General features: G+C 43.9%; 1 protein-coding gene across 2 annotated transcripts in view; it reads left to right on the top strand.

Annotated features, from left to right (window-relative positions):
- DYM (dymeclin) overlaps positions 1-12055 on the top strand; it is a 235364-nt gene extending 223309 nt beyond the window's left edge. For both annotated transcript variants that reach the window (XM_069880980.1, XM_069880979.1), the window contains one exon: positions 10463-12055. In XM_069880980.1, coding sequence (XP_069737081.1) covers positions 10463-10612 — 150 coding nt within the window. In that variant the 3' untranslated portion in view covers positions 10613-12055. The remainder of the gene's footprint in view (positions 1-10462) is intronic.
- Positions 12056-16170: the final 4115 nt, after the last annotated feature.

Genomic DNA, 16170 nt, shown 5'->3' with positions numbered 1-16170 from the left:
CTGAAGTCACCTTGACCTTTCTCTGGAGGGACCAAGCATCTCAGCTTCTCACAGATCTGCTGGTTGACTGCATAACTGATCTTCCCCTGCCTTCATTTGATTCATAGAATCATCGGATAGTTTGGGTTGGAAGGGACTTAAAAGCCCACCCAGTTCCACCCCCTGCCACAGGCAGGGAAACATCCCACGGGATCAGGGACTCCGAGCCCCATCCAACCTGGCCTTGAACCCTCCAGGGATGGGGCAGCCACCCCTGCTCTGGGCAACCTGGGCCAGGGCCTCCTCACCCTCACAGTAGAACTATTCTCCCTAAGATCTTGTCTCAATCTCCCCCTTTTAACTTAAAGCCATCCCCCTTATCCTGTCCCTGCACTGCCTGAGAGTTTCCTGACTGAGTTATTAAAGGCAATTTCTTCATTTAAATTTTCTATTTAGCATATTTGAAAAGTGGCATATTATGAACTGTATCATTTATAACATTCTGGGAAGATAAAATTCAACCTTGGGTCTGCTTTGTTTTGGGGGGAGAATGAGTTTCTGGGGTTTGGGATGTCTTCACAAGGTTGCAGGGTTTAATTCTGAGACTTATGAAATGCATCATTGATTTAGTTGTGGTTTTAGCAATGTAAAGTGTCCAAAATCTACTTCTAATCTTGTAATCTTTCCTTAGCAACTGTACAAATCTTCTGCATAAAGTTGTCAGCAAACGAATGATTTCTAAATGCATTCCAGTTCTAACAAAAATATTTGCTCCAGACATACTCATTTTCACTGCTGTGTAATGCTTTACACCGTATTCTAGAGAAGGATGGGCTGTGAGCTGAAGCACAGGAAGCTGGAGTTTAAACTCATTTACATCTTCCTTGACAGTGGTAAAAATAGGGTCTGCTGTTAAGCAGTGTGCATTTTCTGCAAATCCCGTGGTAGGAAGACTTACACATCCACTTCATCTCAATAAAAGTTTTCTGAGTTGATAGGCTCATCCTATTTTGTGCAGTGATGCCCTTTAATGCTACTGAGAAGTGGTTCCAGAGATTATTCTGGTTTTCAGATTTTAATTCCCTAAATTCAAAAGCACACAAAGGATTTTCCTTCTTTATCTGAGTCGTCAGTGTGTGTACATAACAGGATTGTGAATGCTCAAGCAAGGTCAAGCATGAGGACCGTTTTTGTGAGTTGGACCAGTAGCTTTCTTCATTCCAAGTGTTTAAATCTTTTCTTGGTTAGTTTTATTTCAGTTTTTAAAATATTCTTCTTTTCTACTTGTTTTCGATTTAAGGTTGTTCATTTTTTGCTCAGATTGTTCAGATTTTTGCTCAGATTTTTGCTCTGATACCCTGCCTGTGCTATTTCTTCTAGAAGGCCTCTGTAGTTTAGTTTTTTGCTATCCCTGGAGATGTTTAAAATACTGGTGGACGAGGTGCTCAGGGATCTGGTTTAGTAATGGACAGGTACAGTTGGACTCAATTATCTCAAAGGTCTTTTCCAACCAAGCAGTTCTATGATTCTAAGATTTGTCAGAGAATTATTGTTGTTTCAGGTTTGCAGTGGGTGACAGTTCTAATTTTTTTGATGCTACCTCATCCATGCATCATAGCTTAATACTAAGCTGAAAGTATGATTACATATATCAGTCTCTAGCCCTTTTTTTCTAATTATTTGGCAAGGCCAGCATATATTGTGTTCTCTGCAGTGTTGCAAGTGTCCTTGTTCCTGTTGCAGTTCCCTGTCTCTCTCTGGTCTGGCAGGAAGCCACAGCTCGGTCTGACTCCTGGCTGTTGAGTTCTCATCTGAGACATGTTTCAAAAATATATGTATCCCTCTAGACAACCTGATATACAGAATAATCCTGACATGGCAAGAAAGTTGTAGTTATAACTGTAAATCCTTGAATTGTGACTATATATGTGTAATTCACACAACGTTATGTTGAGGTTAATGATGCTGCTAGTTTCCCCTGTTTTGGGAGCATAAATGTAACCCCTTTAAACTTCTTAATGCAGTACACATCATTTTGTATCTTGGTGTCAGACCATGATTGGTAGCAAGTAAGTTCTTTTGATCGGTATTTGTTAACTGACCACTCTGTTGCTCCATAGAAACTCACAAAAAAAACTGCCTGATTGTCAGTTCAGTTTATCATCATGACAATTATAAAAAAAACCATATCCTCAAGAAATCCATGTTCATGTGAATTTTTTAAAACACAGCTCTAACACAATCTCTACAGCTGCTTGGTGGCAAAATCTGTGAGTTCTGCTTGGGTCTTTCATCTTCTTCATCCCTTTTCCCTGTTCTTAAATTTTTCCAGATAGACACATATTCACAAAGCTACGAGCAGAAATCCCCTTGTCTTCTCAAACTAATCACTTAAGAGATTTTCACTGGATCACCTATGCAGGTGGTACGTGTTCAGTCAGGTTTGCTGAAGAAGCTGCTCACCAGTGGTTCAATTTATTTACTGTCCTGTCTGCAAGTAGCTCAGAGTCACATATTTTTGAGGTGAACCCAGAGCAGCTTGAAGAAGGCACCTGGCCTCATCCAAAGCTCGTAGTTGTAATTTTGTACAGTCCTTTTGGTATTTGTAGGGGATCATAAAGCACCTCCAGGGATGGAGCTTCCACAACTTTTCTGGTCAACCTGTGTCAATGCCTCACCACCCTCACAGGATCTTCCAGAGATCTCATCTCAATCTCCCTTCTTGCAGCTTCAAACCATTTCCCCTCATCCTATCCCTGCGCTCCCTGATCAAGAGCCCCTCCCCAACTTTCCTGGAGCCCCTTTCAGCACTGGAAGCTGCTCTAAGGTCTCCCTGCAGCCTTCTCTTCTCCCGGCTGAAGAACCCCAACTCTCTCAGCCTGGCCTTGTATGGGAGGTGCACCTACTATAAGATCCAGATCAAAAACAGATTTGAAAACAGAAATCACGTATCAATAATCTTGATTTGCTAAAACTGTTGTGTCTCTATCGATAAACTTCTCCGCCCTTCTGGACCAGGACGATTTTATCTCACTAGGCAAGGATGAGTTGCTTACTGAATTTTACTCCCTGGGAAAAATGTTTTTTTCTACTACAACTCATGTGATTGCTTAAACTGGGGTTTTTTAGCCTGTATATTGATTGTTTTGAACCTCTTCTTACCATCTTGAGTTTTCTGCTTCTTTTTGAAAACCTTCTGACACTTTCCAAGCCACTGTTTTCTGCTCTGTCTTCAAATTTGCACCCGTTCCTTACACAATGCTTTGTACAAGATGTGCCGTTCGTGCTTAGTCTAGCAGATTTCCTGTTTGCTTCCTTCACTGTTTGCTCCCCACCATCACCTTTTGCTGGGCTGTCTGTGCTTCAAGCCTGAGAAGGAGACAAGAGATGATATCGGGTAGGTGTGGTGTAGTCCATACAGATATTTCACCAAAGCCACACAGACTTTCTGTCTTAAGTGAAAGAGAAGCACTGTAAATGCATAGAGAACTGGAAAAAGATGAAACAGCATTATGTCCCAAGAAGAATTAAATAATTGCAAAACACCCCAATCTATCAGTGTCTTAGAAGAAGCATAGAGACATTTTCTTCCATGAGCTATGCTCTGTCCAAGTACTTAAGTGCTTATATTTATATAAAAACTAAATGCATCAATGTTTACATATGTACCTGTATAACTGTACCGTGAACAGGACACCAGGCATCACTGTTGAGTGACTTTTAACATCATTAGCAATTAATTTGACTTGGATTAAGATTTTGGGGACCAGATTTTAAAGTGATGACATGGAGTTTGCAGACCAATATACAAGATAGGATCATGGGATAGTTTCGGTTAGAAGGGACCTTAAAGCCAATCCAATCCCACCCCCTGCCATGGGCAGGGTCACCTGCCACTGCATCAGGGGCTCCAAGCCCCATCCAACCTGGCTTTGGACACCTCCAGGGATGGGGCAGCCACCCCTGCTCTGGGCAACCTGGGCCAGGGCCTCCCCAAGGGCTGCTCTCAGACACGTTTTCCCCAGTCCTGGATTGAAACCTGACCCAGGTGTAAGACCTTGCGTTTGGCCTTGCCGAACCTCATGAAGTTCACGCAGGACCACTTCTCCAGCTTGTCCATGTCGCTCTGGATGATCATAGAATCATAGAATCACCAGGTTGGAAGAGACCCACCGGATCGAGTCCAACCATTCCTATCAATCACTAACCCATGCCCCTTAGCACCTCATCCACCCGTGCCTTAAACACCTCTAGGGAAGGTGACTCAACCACCTCCCTGGGCAGCCTGTTCCAGTGCCCAATGACCCTTTCTGTGAAAAATTTTTTCCTAATGTCCAGCCTAAACCTCCCCTGGCGGAGCTTGAGGCCATTCTAAACCTCCCCTGGTGGAGCTTGAGGCCAAGCATGATGTGCTTGACTTCCCTGGGCAACCTCTTCCAGTGCTGCAACCTTTTTCAGTGCCATGTTCTTTCTCAACTTGTACTCCCTACAGTTTGATATATTTAGTGCATGTGTCGTGGGACTAAACCTTGCTGGCGTAAATATTTGTTGTGGCACTTGTAGTGAAGACTTGGCGCAGCACTGAGTCTGAGCTGTTTTCTTATTTATTTACCAGTTTATATGTATTGCTAACAGGGTCCAATCCTGCAGATGCTCCCCAGGCAATCATACTATATTTAGCTGAAGCAATATGAAACGCAGTTTGCCAGTATGTCATTAGGTTGCCTAACAAGGCTCATGGTAAGCTTTTCAAATGCACACAGATCCCATTTTCAGAAAGACTTTGAAGCTTTGGATTGATGGAAATTTAATGTGACTTTGACTCTCAAATGTGCTCAGACTCCTCTGGAAATGGTACTTTTCTCCTAAAGTAGTCGCATGCTTTTGAAAATACCGACTCACATTGGATTGCTATTTCAGAAACCAGTGTTTCTAACCAAGGACTCAAAAAGAGGATTCTCCAGTTTTATGTTAATCCAATTCTTTTATTTCTTTCTTTTGCACAGCCTATTTCTTTGACGAGGGCTGCTTTTCATCCACTAAAGCATCTAGATCAGTGAAGAAGCAAAGAGATAGCTTTGCTCCACCATGCTCCACCACTTTTAAAGCAGCCTTGCCTGCCCTTGCTAATGTTATCTGAGTGGAGATCATCCACTGACATGACACTGCAGCCTAACAGCAGCTTTGACGGTTCATTTATGAAGGGAAGGGGATTTTTTTTATTTCATGCATGGCTCAAGTCTTCTAGCTGAAATGCCACGGGGTTGCCTGGAGCCACGCCAGGTGCTGCTGGCTGGCACTGATGCTATCTTCTTAATCGTTAACTGCCAAAAAACCTCAAAAAACAACAACAAAAAAAACCAACAAAAAAAGCCCGAGATGTTGTTGAACTTTTGTGGTAGAGGAGTTATTACAGTTCAGTTCTGCATCTGTTCATCGGACTTCCTGTGGTTTTTCATCGAATCATATGATTGACAGAGCAGACAGTCTGCAAAGTTCTTGGTCTGTCTAGCTTATACCCTCATCCCAACCACTAAATCTGACTTCTGCTTTGTCTGGCAGAAGAAAACAAGATAGGGTGCTGTGGTAGGTTGATTCACCAGGGCTGATAAGTGATGTCTGTATTTAAGTTGTGCAGTTCAAACCGTGGCATTACCTCCGGTTGTCGAGTTTTTCAAGTACTGTCTCAGGTTGGTTCGTTTTAAACTCACCAGGGTTGTCTCTGCTCTGGTAATGACTGGAGGGAAATGCAAATAAATGGCTCTACTGGACCCATTTATGTCAGGGCAATGAGTTCAAAAACATAAATAGTGATTGGATAACGAAGAACTTATACGTCTTTCAGCACGATCCAGCTGAATGAATAGGTCTGTGAAGGAAATAAAAAAGAGACGATTTATCCCATGCCAAGACTTTTCCTCTGTTTTTAGGACTGAGATTTAAGATACCTTCCAGTGGTCCTTCTTTTCAGAAAATGCTACAGACCAGGTTCATTTGGGTGTCACCAGCTGGGGAACAAATGCCTTGCCCAGGATTAAGTTGGACGCAACAGCAGTAAAGCAGAAGAAACTGTTTTTCTGCATTGCTGCTTTGTGGTGCCACTTTGGGAATTTTATTAAATGTGATAAAACCCTCACGAGTTGGCTGAGGGGGCTTTCTGGGAGTGCCCTGAGACTCCTCTGACCTGGTTGTTTTACAGCTCTCCTGAAACATTCATTTGGTGTCATTTCCTGTATGTCTGTGGTGCATAGTGAAGGCTCCTGATCACTCACTTGGAAGTGGAGCATGCAGGAGATAAATGGCACAGATCTTATTTTAAACATTTCTTGAACTAGCCCCTGTCAGAAACCTTAAACCTTTGTGCCACTGGTCAAGCTTTTTATGTGGTGCTTAATCCTTCTGTTATAAATTGTTTTAAAGTCAGCCTGATAAGTAAGAAGCATTTTGAGGTGACTTAAATTTGATGATTTTGAATGCTGACAAATTTTATTTTCAGTGAATACTCTGGCAGTGAAACAGTATGGGTGTTTTTTTATCTTAACAGTGGTAAAACTTGCACGACAGAGTCTGGTGTGGAAGCTCTCTCCATACCAGGCCTCTAGGATTTCTCACTCTTAATAAATGAGAAAACATGACCACCACACAGCCATGGATCCTTGTAATCATCCAAAGGAGCTAGGTTTGAATTACTGACCTGGAAGTCAAATTCTCCATGTCTTGATAAAAATGCACTGACCTATCCTGTGTCTTCTATTCACGGGGACCATGAGGAAAAGATCATTTCTGTCACTTGCCTTCTTTTTGTAAAGATATATTTCAACTTGTGTGTATGTAATGGCAATGTGTATTAAATCTCTCCTTAAAAATTTGATTATCCTTGTCTACATTCCCGAGATAAACCTGCAGGCTGTTCAAGGCAGATGTTGAATGTGACAGTATCCAGGCTGATTGCAGTGAGTTATTGTGTTTAATTTCAAATTGATTATTAAATTGCTACAGCACAATCACAACAGATGCCAACATTGATCAGTCTGAAGAAAGGCTTAATAATAAAATCTATGCCTGACTGTTATTGCATGAGAATATGAACTCTATCTGATTTATTCCATGCTATCCCTCTAGCTGAGAGAGGATGGGCTAGTAAAAGCTGTGCATCTCATATGTCGCTATTGGAATTTCCAGTGCAATTTTACCTACTTTTTTTAAGCTTACAATGTTTGTTAAGCTGCATCAGAGTCCAAAGTAGTTCCACACCAGTGGAATCATTCTGGACTCACAGAGTGCCTGCAAAAACAGTAGCTATGGTCTGTGACCCTGAAGGTGAAAAAAGTTATCTATGTTTAATTCAACTCCAACTGGCATCTTTAATCACTTTTTTTTTCCGCTTCCCTCCCAGAAGGACTACTACACGCTGCAGTACTGGCATACAGCCACCTTGGGGGTGAAGAATGACAGCTGTGTAAGGGCTTTTCTCTGCTAGGAAATGTTGCAGTGGTTTAATCATGAGGTTTAACCATTCATTCTGCTGATGCAATGCTGAAAACTGAATGTGTTCCTGTCTACGCTGACCACAAGTCAGGAAGCATTTAGGAGGGAAGTGGGGAAGATTACATTGAGGATAAGCAGAGCAGAATAACAGTTTGAAAAAAAAAAAAAAATTAAAATCTACATGAGGGCTTGATTGTAGTGAGGCTTGCCTTGCTGCACAGAATCGTTCCATCCTGAAAGGAGGGATGTGATGGCAGAGCAGGAAGGCAGGCACAGCGTAAGGACTTGGAGCCAAGGTGGAAAGGGATAGAGGATATTAATGAAAAGGACAATCTCACAAGGCTGATGAGAAAAAAGAAAACTTGGGCAAATATAAAGTAGAAATATAGGCTAAAGAGAGACTGTGAAGATATAGTGGAAGGGAGCTGGGAATAGGAATAGGATACAAAACAGGGAATTAGAGATGGGAGTGAATATAGGTGCAAGACACCTAAAAATAAGGAAAGAAAGTGGTATGAAATATTAAACAGGTTGGTCAAAACAGACGTGGGGAGAGAGTTTGTAGAGAGATGGTAGAAAATGGTTTAGGGGCATAAAAGGTCTACGGGAGAGCTTCTCTACCACAGACTTCATGTCTGACACAAGAAATGAAACTTGCTGATGTACCTGTGGGGTTCTGGGCTCTGAACTCAGCAGGAGCCAAATGCAAAAGTGCCTTTAACAACCTGATCTCTCAGCTGCCTTAGTTGCTTAAACAAGGGTAATAGTGCTTGAAACAATGCTGTCCTCCGTCCCTCCCTGATTGTTAGAAGGATGAGGTCCCCACGTGTTCCAGAGTCATCAAGTATGATAACAATGGCCACGCTGATGGCCAGAAGGGTTCCTCCCAGGCTAAATATTGGCATCCAGCTAAGCAGAGCTGTGGTGAAGGACATGACCCCAGCATAAGCCAAACCACAGCGTACTGGAAGGTGACACCAATGTCCTCATCAATCATAGAACAGTTTGTGTTGGAAGGGACATTTAAAGGCTCCCATCCAGTCTGGCCTCCCTGCAGTGAGCAGGGACATCTTCAGCTTGATCACGTTGCTCTGAATCCAGCACAGGAGATAACACGTGGCTGAATGAGGCTGTGCATGGAGACACGTTCTTTGCAAAGCACGGTGCAGGTGGCACCTTATGTCCTGGTGTAATTGTATGCTCAGTATTTGTTTCAAGCTGCTCTCATAACAGCAGCATCACAAGGAGGGAGTCGAATGGTTTCCATGTGTTCTGACTCTAAGAATACAACAAAAATGGGCATGTGAAACCTAAATAAATAGCCCTGAAAGTCAAGTGGCCAAGAAGTGCCGCTTCAAAAGAGTCTGTTCCAGCCAGAAGGGTCTTTTGCCCTAACACAAGGAAAAAGGACACTGTGAGCTCAAGAAAGATGATAAGTTATCCCTTCATTATTGATGGGCAAAAAGGCTTCTTAGCCGTGGCTGTGCTTGTTCTGATCATGTCACACCATGGAGTTTATTCTCAGTCTTAGCCACAGCCTCATAAATAATAAAATGGATCATGTTTTATCTTACCCCAGTGATCATTGTAATGTGGCTTTTATCTGAGACTCAGCCAAGCTCTTCACACAGGCAGCATTTAGAGGCAGATAAAAAGATTGAGGAGCACAGTATGAAAGTAGGCTCAACTTGTCCCCGAAACACATCCTTTCTGAGAGTGAATGCATTGGGTTTGTAGCGTACGTGCTGCTTGGGAGGGAAGGAATAGGAGAAAGTGGGAATACTGAAGAATACACCATGTCTGTCCGGTTAGGATGGTCTGGGCTAGCACATGTGGTGTGTTTTAATTCTGGAATCACTTTGCTTAGAGCTTAAAGTACAGCAAAACGGGGCTTTTGTGGAAATGTATTTATCCTTCAGGTTCCAGGAGGGGGAGGTATCTGCATAGTTGGTCAACAAGGTTGATGTGCACAGGTCTTGTGGTTACAGCTTTAAAGGCTGAAGTGGGATAGATGCGTGATGTGTTGCAGTGGAGAAGCTTGCAGGGCTTTGCACTCTAATTGCCCCAGGAATGCTATTAACGGGCTCCTCAGCCTTGGCACCGAGGCCAGGGATGAGAGGAAATGGCCTCAAGCTGCCCCAGAGCAACTTCAGATTGGACATCAGGAAAAACTTCGTTACTGAAAGGGTTCTCAAGCACTGGCAGAGGCTGCCCAGGGAGGTGGTGGAGTCCCCATCCCTGGAGGGGTTTAAAAGGTGGCCAATGAAGTGCTCAGGGATCTGATTTAAGTAGTGGACGGGTACGGTTGGGCTTGATGATTTCAATGGTCTTTACCAGCCTAGGGATTCTATGATTCTAAAGACCTGCTCAAAAGTATAGAAGAACACATAACAAAACTGGAAGTGGCAGACCCTAGACATGCTCCCCACCATGCTTCCTGGCGGAAGAGCGTTTCTCTCCTGGAAACTTCTGCATCCATAAAGTCTTTGGGAATTAGATGATAAAGGTCAATTTGCTGTGACACGGGATTCCTGCAAACGTAACACAGACTGTGTTTATTCTTACAGCCTTTCCAAAGGATTGTCCTGCTGAGGAGCTGAGTACAATTAATAGCAGAATGCTTTTTAGGGAAAACTGCAATAAACAAGTCTGTGTGCATGCAAGCAAGAAAGTTTTTGTGGGGCTGCTAAAAATGACAGCTTTCCTTAAGACCTTGGCATTTCGTGTTGGATTCACATGTTTCCTCTTTGTTAACAAGTAAATTAAGCGTGACCAACAGTAAAAGGGTTGAATACAATATGCCCATGTAGCATTCAGTTCAAAGAAGAAATCTTAAGTGATCTCTTTATCCAGTAAATATTTTCCATCGGGTTTAACAGTTCAGTTCCTTCCATTATTTTTTTTCACCGGACTTCTCTTCGGTGTTTACGTGGGCTGTGTGTTTGCAAACTGACATGTAGACCTTCCCTCAGCAGACTTTGGTTTCTTGTTGCAGAAGTTCCCTGAGCTGAAGTTCAAGTACGTGGAGGAGGAACAGCCTGAAGAGTTCTTCATCCCCTACGTCTGGTCCTTGGTCTACAACTCCGCTGTGGCCCTGTACTGGAACCCGCACGACATCCAGCTCTTCACTATGGACTCCGGCTGAAGGAGATGCCCCAGCCAAGCCAACTCAACTCAGTCTTCTTACAAAAAACAAAACTCCACACCGCGTGTTAATACGTGACCCCCTTCCAGCGTGCACCCTCTGACCCCAAAGCTTATGGAGAATGAAGCTTGTTGCTTGTGTACAGTCCAGTATCAATGTTTTGGAAGCAGATTGCCGCTGACACACTGGCAACAGACTGTGGTGTGAGAAACTGATGGCTTTGTAGGCTACCTTGTATTTATAGTCCTATAACCTAGAGCTTGTTTGATGAAAATGAGGCCTTACACATGGGGAATGATGTTACTACCAACCGCAAACCTGATTGTTCTTTTAACTTAACAGGGTAAATGAGGAAAGAGATTGCAGACACTGATTTGGAAGCAGCATTTGTATTTTCATTTCTTTCAAGCGAGACAGCTTTGTTGGGTCAAGCTTTCTATGGTCTGTTGCATTCTGCCCTGGGCTGGTTGTTCCCTAATCCCAGGCTTTCACTCATAGCCCTTTAGTTCGGTGGCACTGTTAAGGCTGCAGTCATTAAATTGATGTCTGCGCTGTCGTCCAAGTGAACTAGCAAGTGGCATATTAATCAGATTAGTTCCCAGGCAGATTGAAAACACTTGATCTAGATGACAGAAAGTTTGTGGGAGGATTTTCAATAGCAAGTCTTCTTGTTTGTTTGTTTGACCGACAAATGTTTTGTAAAGGGCTAGGAACACCAGCTTTCAGAGTTAGGTCCCTTGTAGACTCGCTTTACACTGCTTCTTTGCAGTTGTTGTTCCTGGAAATTTAATGGGAAGTGGGGGGAGTCTCCGAAGAAAATAGCCACAAGGCTGTAAGGCAGCCCATTGTTGTGTAAAAATGTGTGCAGTGGTGGCACTGGGGATCCTTGAAGAATTCTGTTGAAAATCCCCTCTTTGCTATTAATGATTTTATGGCAGAAGTATAAATTTACCTGAATGTAGGATACTTTTCTTTTTTTGTTGGTTTAAAGTGTCCTTTCCTGATATACCTGTTTCCGCAGTTGGAAGAACAAAAGAAGTGGCTTGGCCTGGTTTTGAGAGAACATCTAACTTTTCAAAATGGGGATAATTTCTTCTCTGGGGAGGCTCCTGAGGGTGCCCGTTGCACACGCATGCAAACACTCTAATCCCACATGCTGCTGTGTGGAGGATTGTCACCAGTGCATTGCATGCCAAAACATAAATATCAAAGAATTACCTCCTAAATATACATAGCAACCCCCTGTATTCACTGCCTGCTTCAGCATGTTCTGTTTATTGACGTGAAGAACTGGGTGCATTTGCTTTCAGTGGCTTTAAATAGAATTTCTTGCACCCTTTTCTTTTTCCCTGAAGGATGCGCTGGGATTGTACTTCCTTTTATCTGCTTATTTAGAGGTGGCAGTCCATTTGAGTCCTGTGCAAATGGAAATGCTGGCTTTAAGATAGAAAAGAAACCAAAAGCTTTCAAATTTATTTAAATATAGCTACAAAGCGACATAAACAGCCCAGGAGCATTTAGGGTGTTAAAATGGCAGCAGCTTTTGAGAAAAGGCAATACTACAACTGGGGATACAATTTTTCTTACGAGAATGTGATGAATTAATGAACCATTACTGAGCTGCACATAAGTTTATGCTGTGCTTTGGATTTGTTTGGGTTGGTTTTTTTTGTCTTTTAGCAAACGTCAAAGGGGAATGACTCTTTTTGGTTATTGTAGTGATTTGTGATATTTTCTTTATTAAAAGACTAAGAGTGTTTGTGAGTCAGCAGAGCGGCCCAGCCTTTGGAAAGGTCAGTCTGAAAATGCACTTTTAATCTGTGGAAGTTATGGGGATGGCTGAGTTTGCATCTGTTTTGGACTGCCTGCGAGCCCTTGAACCTACCCATGGTGAGCACCCTCCACCTTGCTGCCTTCAGCAGAAGTGGAGCACTTCACATCCAGAGCAGATGCTTGTCAGCTGGGTTTCAAACTGAAGAGAAGCTGATTTTGTTTTAAAAGGTCTTTTTTATGAAGAGAAGGGTACGTAAAGCACTGATGTGACAGAATAGGTCAAACCAGCTGCTGAATCTATACAGGAGTCACACAGTAAATTATTTCTCACTGTCCTCTTGTTGCGATGACATTGAATTGAAGTACAGAACAAACAGGTTTGTTCTGATCGTATAATTTCCTTGTGCATTGAATAAATATGCAACGCTCCCAGGGCCCTGCTGGTTTGGAACAGCTGGAGTCACAATCGAAAGCCGAAAGAGCAGAGACAGATCAAGATTTATGCTGAAATCCATGCTAGCCCCATTGGTTCTTCCAAGACTTTGAGCATTGCGTGGGTCTGACAGTGTCCTGAAGTCTGCAGTCTGGCACGGTCACAAATACTCTGTTCTCTTTTTTCCTTCAGATCTGCAAAGTATCACCTTAGGGATCCTTTTCATTACTTTGTGTGAAAGATTTATTACACGTAATAAAAAAAGAAATTTAAAGCAGTAAATACAGGCTGAAGTTGTATTTGGTTCATACGATAGCTGCTGCATGGTGACATTTGGCCAGCAGTTCTAGACACGGTCACCAGACTTAACATGCATGAGGTTTTATAATGCTCCCTCTGACATGAAACAAGAAGAACATTTTATTTATTTTCTTAAGTATGTGGTTGTTTAAATCCGTGCTCGGTGAAAGAAGGGATGTGTACTGAAATATCTTGCTGAATCCCACCTAACGGAGCGCTCTTGTACAGCCTGGAAGAGGAACTGGGAACATGCAGTTGTGACAGGAAGCTGAGGAGGGTCAAGAGGTCTTCAGCCCAGACCAGATGTCGTGTGTTGCTGCACCTTTAGTTGTTCTTCCCTGTTTTGGACACAGCATGTAGGTAGATGGTTGTCTCCCTGATTTTGGGAAGTGGGTTGGGTGTTGCTTGGGGATCTTGGCCTTTACGTGCCCATATTCTTGCTCTGAGTGCTGTTCAGTAGTGACACCATCTGCTCAGGCTCCTCAAATAGCGTTAGAGAGGGAAATCCATTTCTTCTGGGTTGGGGAGGAGAAGGGAGGTCTGCTGCACCCTCACTCAGAAGACCGTCGCCTCCAGAACACCAGGCTTTCAGGACTACAGACAGAGAGTTGGAATTGTTCAGTCTGGAGAAGTGAAGGCTCCAGGGAGATCTTAGAGCAGCTTCCAGGACTGAAAGGGGCTCCAGGAAAGCTGGGGACGGGTTCTTGGTCAGGGAGGACAAGGACAGAATAAGGGGGAAAGGTTTTAGGCTGAAAGAGGGGAGATTGAGATGAGATCTTCGGAAGAAATGTTGTCCTGTGAGCATGAGGAGGCCCTGGCACAGAATGCCTGGAGAAGCTGCTCCATCCCTAGAGGTCTTCAAGGCCCGGTTGGATGGGGGTTGGAGAAACCTGATCCAGTGGGAGGTGTCCCTGCCATTGGTAGGAGGTGGAACTGGATGGGCTTTAAGATCCCTCCCAACCCAAACCATGCTGTGATTCTATGAAACAAAACTGCTGAGTAAGTTGTTAGTGAAGTGGAGATAGTGCGTGTGAATCCTGATGCTTGTGTCCCTGATGAGGGAAAAATTGTCCTTCCTCAGTTAATTGAGAAAAACTCTGATCTCCCTGTGGGAACGAGTCGGTAGTTTGGAAGCAGAAGAAATTCCTTTTCCGTGTAGCCCTACAAGAGTGTCAGTCATCACTGACTTTGGCTAAAAAAGTCCAAAAACCCTCCAGATTTTGTAGCCTTTCTCGACCCTACCGGCCTAAAACTGAAGAGAATCTGGCAAGTTACCAGAAAGGAAGTTTTCTATGTATCTGTTAGATTATTACGGGAGAGGAAGGAGCAAGCAACTCCACTTATTTCTTTGCAAACTCAACAGCTTCTGGTACAACCTTTGCTACTGGGTGTCTCAGCTTTGTTGTTGAATACATTGTCTGATTCAGCCAACTGAAAGTCAAATGCCATCTTAACAAGTTGACACCAAGCTCTTTACTGATTAATGGGGCTCAGTCTATGAAAACCCTGGATTCTGTGCTTGAAGACCAGGAGTTTTCTATGTGATCTCCCTGACAATCGATTCAAAAATTTCCAGTCCTCACGCACCAGCAGGGTCTTAACCACCTCACCTAGATAGCTTTAAAAATTAGTAGCACCGTTTCCCCTAGTAAAATTCAGAGTCCCACCTGTTTTTGTGTTTGGTTTGTTGTTGATTTGGCTTTCGGGGGTAGGGGGAGTGTTATTATTATAGTAAGTATTATCTATTATCATAACACACGTGACTAACACCCAACTTCAAGTGTTTAAGGTAACGGCTGCACGTCTGGTAGTGACACACAACAGCTTCTACAGAGTTATCAGATTAAGCGGAAGGAAATGTCTGCTCGGGACGTTCCTGTTCATAGCTGTGGTCTCTCCCCCTCCTCCCCAAGCCCAGATCGAGGTGCTAAGATCCAGATCAGGGCACTAACCTTGCTACAACTGTTCATTTGGGGGACATTTTGCTTGTACTGAGAAGTTTACATGAAGGGGTTTTTTATCTTTGAGGTTTCTCCAGCCAATGTTATTGGGCTAAATAATAAAAGAACCCCAGTGAGAAGGGTCTTTTTATCAGGGAATGCAGGGATAGGATGAGAGGGAACAGTTTAAAGCCGAAAGAGTGGAGATTTAGATGAGATCTTAGGGAGGAATATTTTCCTGTGCAGGTGGGGAGGCCCTGGCCCAGGTTGCCCAGGGAAGCTGTGGCTGCCCCATCCCTGGAGGTGTTCAAGGCCAGGTTGGATGGGGCTTAGAGCCCCTGATCCAGTGGGAGGTGTCCCTGACCATGGCAGGGGGTGGAATTGGATGGACTTTAAGGTCCCTTCCAACCCAGACCACTCTGTGATTTCTATGATAAATTCTATATCAAGCACATACTTCCACCCAAAAGGCTACAGGAGGCCTCTTTTCTCTTTAGAATCATAGAATAACCAGGTTGGAAGAGACCCACCGGATCATCGAGTCCAACCATTCCTATCAAACACTAAACCATGCCCCTCAGCACCTCATCCACCCGTCCCTTAAACCCCTCCAGGAAAGGTGAATCAACCCCCTCCCTGGGCAGCCTCTGCCAGGGACCAATGAACCTTTCTATGAATAATTTTTTCCTAATGTCCAGCCTAAATCTCCCCTGGTAGAGTTTGAGGCCATTCCCTCTTGTCCTGTCCCCTGTCACTTGGGAGAAGAGCCCAGCTCCCTCCTCTCCACAACCTCCTTTCAGGTAGTTGGAGAGAGCAATGAGGTCTCCCCTCAGCCTCCTCTTCTCCAGGCTAAACACCCCCAGCTCTCTCAGCCGTTCCTCATAAGGCCTGTTCTCCAGCCCCCTCACCAGCTTTGTTGCTCTTCTCTGGACTCGCTCCAGAGCCTCAACATCCTTCTTGTGGTGAGGGGCCCAGAACTGACCCCAGGATTCGAGGAGTGGTCTCACCAGTGCCGAGTCCAGAGGGAGAAGAACCTCCCTGGCCCTGCTGGTCACGCTGTTTCTGATCCAAGCCAAGATGCCATTGGCCTTCTTGGCCACCTGGGCCACTGC

The sequence above is a fragment of the Phaenicophaeus curvirostris genome, chromosome Z (genome assembly GCF_032191515.1).
Source record: "Phaenicophaeus curvirostris isolate KB17595 chromosome Z, BPBGC_Pcur_1.0, whole genome shotgun sequence".
Classification (NCBI taxonomy): Eukaryota; Metazoa; Chordata; class Aves; order Cuculiformes; family Cuculidae; genus Phaenicophaeus; species Phaenicophaeus curvirostris.
Note: the sequence above shows the minus strand (reverse complement) of the source record. Positions and strands in the feature narration are given on the sequence as shown.